Source organism: Ictalurus punctatus, chromosome 29 (assembly GCF_001660625.3).
Source record: "Ictalurus punctatus breed USDA103 chromosome 29, Coco_2.0, whole genome shotgun sequence".
Taxonomy (NCBI): Eukaryota; Metazoa; Chordata; class Actinopteri; order Siluriformes; family Ictaluridae; genus Ictalurus; species Ictalurus punctatus.
In genome coordinates, this window is record NC_030444.2 from 14577687 (window position 1) to 14584202 (window position 6516).

The 6516-nt window shown below is 45.0% G+C and overlaps 1 protein-coding gene across 3 annotated transcripts in view; it reads left to right on the forward strand.

Annotated features, from left to right (window-relative positions):
• smox (spermine oxidase) overlaps nt 1-4501 on the forward strand; it is a 12112-nt gene extending 7611 nt beyond the window's left edge. The window contains exons 5-7 of one of the 3 annotated variants that reach the window (XM_017460851.3): nt 511-1210; nt 2470-2630; nt 3968-4501. In XM_017460851.3, the coding sequence (XP_017316340.1) occupies nt 511-1210; nt 2470-2630; nt 3968-4114 (1008 nt within the window). In that variant the 3' untranslated portion in view covers nt 4115-4501. Of the gene's footprint in view, nt 1-510; nt 1211-2201; nt 2631-3967 lie in introns of those variants that run through there. The other 2 variants (XM_017460854.3, XM_017460853.3) reach the window with 2 other exon arrangements.
• Nucleotides 4502-6516: the final 2015 nt, after the last annotated feature.

Sequence of the window (6516 nt, forward strand, 5' to 3'; positions counted from 1 at the left end):
CCGCGATCTGTACCCTTACCACGTCGTATCCGTCCACGTGGAGCTGAGATTGGTCCAACTTCAGCATCTGCAGTCCCGAAACTGTCCACGTGGGAATATTATTCATAAAAATGACCTCAGCCTTTATCAACCTAATCTTTATTCACGGTGTCTGTAATGTCTGATTAGCACAAGTCTGAATTTCCTTGGACTGAGAAACCTGGAAGGTATAAATTAAAAGTATAAACACGTGAAGGTGTAAAGATCGGTTCGGCGACAGAACTAAAGTGTAAACTTTACAAGTGTAAAGTTAGAGCTTTACCTCTGACACTGGAGACTCCTTCCATAAATGTTACGTGAACAATTCCTTCCACTACGATGAGCGATTGAACAGGTTTTTTGACCCGTTTATTATTAGTTGGGCGTCCGGCGTGTATGGGCTGTTACTATAGAAACGGTAACGTATTAGAGTGAGTGTGTTAATGTAAACGCTGTAAACTTATTTTGTCGCTGTTGTTGTTGTCGTCTCAGGTGGAAAGCTGTGAGAGCAGCTCGGCCAGCATGGACGAAGTGTCCCTGAGTGAGTTCGGAGAGTGGACAGAGATCCCCGGCGCTCACCACGTCATCCCTGCGGGCTTCATCAAAGTGGTAGAGCTGCTGGCCCAGGACATTCCGAGGCGCGTGCTGCACCTCGGAAAACCCGTCCGGCGCATCCACTGGAACTACAGCGCTCAGGACGCCGAGGGCGACGCCGACCAAGCCGACCACAACCAGGATCAGCGACCCGGGCCGGCTCCGGTGCGCGTCGAGTGCGAGGACGGCGAGTGGTTCCTCGCCGATCACGTGGTCGTCACGGCCTCGCTGGGCGTCTTAAAGAAAGCCCACGAGACGCTCTTCTCTCCGAGCCTTCCCCTGGACAAGGCCTTGTCCATCCAGAAGCTGGGCATCAGCACCACGGATAAGATCTTCCTGGAGTTCTCCGAGCCCTTCTGGAGCCCCGAGTGCAACAGCATCCAGTTCGTGTGGGAGGACGAGGCACACCTGGAGAGCCTGGCGTATCCAGAAGAGCTCTGGTACCGGAAAATCTGCAGCTTCGACGTGCTTTACCCGCCCGAGCGCTACGGCCACATGCTGAGCGGCTGGATCTGCGGAGACGAGGCGCTGCTCATGGAGCAGTGCGACGACGAAACCGTGGCCGAGATGTGCACCGAGCTGCTCCGCAAGTTCACAGGTCAGGGGCGGGGCGGGGAGGGGCGGGGCGGGACGGGGAGGTGCTTCGAGCGATTTTATAATCGAGCGTTCAAACGTAAAGGAAACATGTAGCAGTAATTAACTTGATTTTATGACGTAACAAACTGTAAATTAAGCTCGTCTTCGGATTCATGTGCTCGTGAAATCTGACACTTAATCCCAGTCAGCTCTCTCGGGCTCCTCGCCGTGGCTTCACACAGGTACACGACTACACCTCGCTCCAGATTCCAGCGGCACCGCGACACGCCGCCGGGTGTAATCGCTAGCCAGTACTCATCATCCTGTAAATACACGCTGACTCACCACAGATCATTTCCACCCTGGATGTAGACACACGATGTGACATCACAGTGCTTCATCATTACCCGGAGCTGTCTATTACTCCTCCCCCGATGAGTCACCGGGCGAAACGGAGTTTATTCATCACTATAGCACTTCTGTTCACCTGTGTGTGTGTTACGCAATCATCACAGCCGTCTGGCGTGCTCGGTAGCATTAAAGCAGTCGAGTTAGGCGTGCTGGAAACCGAGTCCCGAGAAACCGAGTCCCGAGAAACCGAGTCCCGAGATGATTTCTTTTTTAAGTCACAGACCTTTTGGGTTCCCCTGACCCCATTTTGAGAACCATGGATCAGAATCAGAATCAGAATCACCTTTATTGCCAAGTATCGTGGGTTACCATATACAAGGGATTTGTCTTGGTGTACTGGTGTTTAACAATAACAGTAAAATGCGAGAAATTAAATAATATTAATAAGATAAACAAGAAAGAAAGAAAAATCGACCAGGATCTACCTGCTCATTTTCCCGCCTGCCAGATCAGGTTCTTTGCGCCAGTAGTTCTCGTCCTGTTTGTATTTCTTTCTTTCGTTTTTGCGAATAAAAGCACAAATAAATAAATAAATAAATAAATAAATAGATCGATTGGACAATTTCCTGATTACCCTTCTGTCTCCCTTTTCATTCATTAAGCAAGCAAGCACTCTGGTTCTTTCCTCATCCATGATCCTACAACGAAGCACCATCCTCCCGCCAAATCACCATAGCGACATTTACGTAACGTTTACCCTCTTGCTCTGCAAAGTATGCCTTCTTTTCCAAAAATGATAAACTGTTAATAATGGATAAGATACAGAGACAGTGTGGATGGAACCCTTCCCAATTTGTTTCCATCTCGTCAGCATGCCAAGTTCCGCAGCGCTGCTTTCGTGAACCCGATCTTCCCGGTTGTTTCATGCAGGGAACCAGAACATTCCAAAGCCTCGGCGGATCCTGCGCTCGTCATGGGGCAGTAATCCTTACATCAGGGGCTCGTACTCGTTCACCCGCGTGGGCTCCAGCGGCGGAGACGTCGAGCGGCTAGCCCAACCCCTGCCCTACACCAAGAGCTCCAAGGCTCCGGTGAGTGACGCAAAGACGTTTCTAATCCGCGTTTCTGCTCACGTTCTGCTCGTTGAAATGGAAACCTTATCAGCCTGCACCTAGCATTGCAGATCGCTAGCGTGATTAACATGTTTGGTTGAGAAATGATTCCGTTATTTGAAAGTCGCTTCCGAAAAGACCTGTGCAAAGGAATACAAACGAAGGGGAAGTATTAAATTGGAGGAAACCCGTTTCTCGGTATTTGCCGAGAAAATACAGGTGTTTTATTGAACCTCTTTCCCTAAAGATGATCTCTCGTTATCTAAAGTAGCTGTTATTTTTAAATACTTCTCATTATGACTGTCATATCAAATATTCATTTCGTATATAGAGAGCCTGTGAGAGGTTCTGCAGTGACGCGTGTGGCGGTGTTTATTCGGTACTTTTCAGACGGACACTCAGCGTGGATCAGTAAACTGTCTTAGATGATAAGGTGAAACAAGGGCAGATCCCCCCCCCCCCCCCCCCCCCCTCTATTTTTCCGTCCTCGCACCGGGCAATTACGGGTTTGAAAGAACAGCCTGCGCCTCCAGGAAGATGTGCGGTACAGACAGAAATCAGTATTCTTCTGTTAAAGTGCGGTGCTGAAAATAACCTCCACCTCCATCTCGGCGCATGGATTTCAAACAGTTTACTCAGTTAAGCTAAAAATAAAAAATGAAACCACACAAATATCTATTGTTTATCTTTGTTCCCCAAAGATGTCCAAAAAAAAAAAAAAAAAAAAAAAAAGATTAAAATTGACCTGCGTACTATCTTTACACCTTCTCTCATTAATAAAAAGAAGCTAGGAAACATGTATCATTAACAAGGAGCTATGAATATGCATGATCAAATTTGACACGCCCCCTCACACACGCCTGCACTTAGCGCGATGAAACGACAGAGCCAGGATATATAATCATATATATATATATATGTATTATATAAAGATATTTCAGTGTTACCATAGCAATCACAGTTCTGTTTACTAACATACATCTTGGCTTCCAGTTATCACATGGTCATCCTTGAATAATTAGCATACTAGCCTGTGATAGGTTCAAGCGGTCGAGCGTAAATGTTAGCCCCGCCCCTGAATTCGTTTTCCGTCATATTCGTTTTGACAGCATCTCTGTTTTAAATTTAAACAAAGCATGAAACATCTAATCGAAGTTAACCGCGTAGACATCGTGTTTGAATGTTGAATTCTGGACTGTGATTGGTCAGAAGATTAACAGGCGTTCTAATACGTTATCGTTTTGTGCATACTTTGCGGCAGTAACTGTAAGATCGAGGTTAAGCCGATGTTTTTTTCTCCCCCCCCTCTCTAACAGTCGTTGCAGGTGCTGTTTGCTGGCGAGGCCACGCACAGGAAATACTATTCCACTACCCATGGTGCTTTGCTGTCTGGTCAGAGAGAGGCAAACCGTCTCGTCGAGCTCTACCACGACGTCCTCAATGCAGAAACCACGAAAGCCTAATACGTAGTAAAAGAAATGAATCAAACGCAAACCACTAACTCGTGATTTGTTTTTACACAAAAACCTATGTTTTAATGATTTCTGTATTTTGAAATGAATTAAACGTGTATTAAAAATAACTAGTAGGGGCATTAAACTAATAACAGAAATAAACATTGTTTATACTGTACTTAGATTGACAGATATTTAGATATTACTGAGATGTACCGTACTGTACACGGCCGCCGAGTTCGCCGGCCGCCTCCGGCTCTTATTTTTCTCTGTTTGTTCTTTGTTTTTGTTTTTTAATCGATAAGTTATACGTTTATAACACGTCTGTAATTTAACTTTTGTAAGTGCCTTCTGTATTTAATGGTGTCCTTTAAAATAAAAACACAGTGGCAAAGAGTGAAGTGTATTTTAATGTGAAGGAAAAAAAAGGAATCGAGGAACTTTTTGATTAGCGTTTTGGATATTAATTGGATTTGAACTCGTCCTCCATTTCGAGTCATTGATGCTCAGCGCCGTCTGGTGGTTGGAGAAGGAAATGACACCTTAATATGGTGCAGAAAGTTTAGATTCCTTTTAAAATCACTTGCAAGTTGAAGAAGCCATCACAAGGTGTTGTGTTTGTCTATTACTTGATCGACTTGATTATTGGCAAAAATGAATGAATATTACTCTTTTCTAAATGTTTTTGCTTGCAGCATTTCTCGATTTTGGAACGGTAAGGTACTACCCAAAAGAATAAATAAATATAATGTTCCTTTTGTAATGATACTGCACACTATTTAAAAAAAAATATATATATATTTTGGGGAATTTCAGACTTTCACAAACAAATTCTGTGATTTTAAAATGTTAATCCAAAAATGTAGTGTCTTTTCTTTTTCTTTCCTTCTTTCTTTTCTTTTTCTTAAAAAAAAAAAAAAAAGTTTCTCTTTTTAAAACATAGTTTCGAAGTGAATTTTTCATATAGTTTTTCCCACAGCACCGTAGAAGAGGGAATCAGCCTCGTCATTGCACAAGCCGATTGTTTCACCGTTTGCGTCTCTAATTTTTCGTCGTTACGACTGACGTCGAGCGCGGCCGGGTTTCTTTCTCATCCCGTACGTGCAGCACGACAGGCTCGGAACGATCGAGGTCTCATACAGCACTCCTGAATCTGACCTTTCATGTAAACATAACAGCAGCTGAAAAGGACAGAAGTTTCTCCGAGCACGGACCGATGCGTCACGTTTTGAGTTGATGAAATCAAGTAGCGTCTTCCAGATCGCTGGCCTGGATGCAGAGAGCCATCAGTGAACATTCCCACGATCCACTGGTGCCCAATCTGAAGCTTCTTCCATTTATAGCCTCTGGAACATGTGAACTTTTTTTCTTTCTTTCTTTTCCTGGAGCCACTCGATGCAGCCAGTAAACACTACAGAATAATGTCTAACCTCGGGATGACTTTATATATAATCTTGAAAGGTGCGATAGGTAATTATTTATTTTTAAGGTTTGGAAAACTGTATCGGGATCCGGAACGCTTGTTTGTTTGGATGGACTTCCTGTCAGTCGTTTGATTGGCATGCCTCTTCGCTCCGCCCACATCTCAGTCTGAAATCGGCAAGCGCTCGGCACCGCCGGATAATTGTCCTGTGAGCAAAATAAATAAATAAATAAATAAATAAATAAATAAACGATGCAGTTCTTTTTAAAAAGAATATCCGAGTGTGCTTGAAAGCGATAACCGCTGTAAGTTCTTTGGGCGGAGCTTCATCGACATGGGCGTGTCGAACGGACGTCTACTCCTGACGAATACCCCTTGAAAAGAAAAATCCACCCCGAATGACCTACATATCAATATTTATGATACACACGTGACCTTCAATGGTGCAATAGATTGATATTAATATTAAAAAGCCGTGAGGAGGTTGGCGGAGCGCTCCATGTGGTGGTCATGCCTGGCTGTTGCGAAGCTCCCGGTTCTCCCAGATTTTGGAGTGAAAAACAAGGAGCGTATTATTTTGTTATGAGGAAATTTGTGTGAGGAAGTCCTGAGTGCTTGGCCCCCGTGACTTGATTCTGTCTCCTGAAATCCTGACGGAACTCTTCTACAAGCACCTCACCGTGACCACACCTCCAGACCACGGGAAACGGTGTGAGAAAGCCGAGGATCAGCGAGGCAGAATGTCTACCTAAAGACAGTGATGCAGCGGCGCTTTAATCCTTTACTCTGACCAGTTCAACTCATCTCCTCGTCTGTACGCTCGGCTCAGCTTCTAAAGCTTCAACTTTCACGCCGTCATCGCCGTCAACGCCATCTCCACCGACGCCGCCTCGTAGCTCGCTAACTAGCCGAGTCGAGTCTCTGTAACTCAGCGATGTACAGCTGCAGTGCACTCTGGGACTTGAAATCCAAACGCTCGTACAAACCT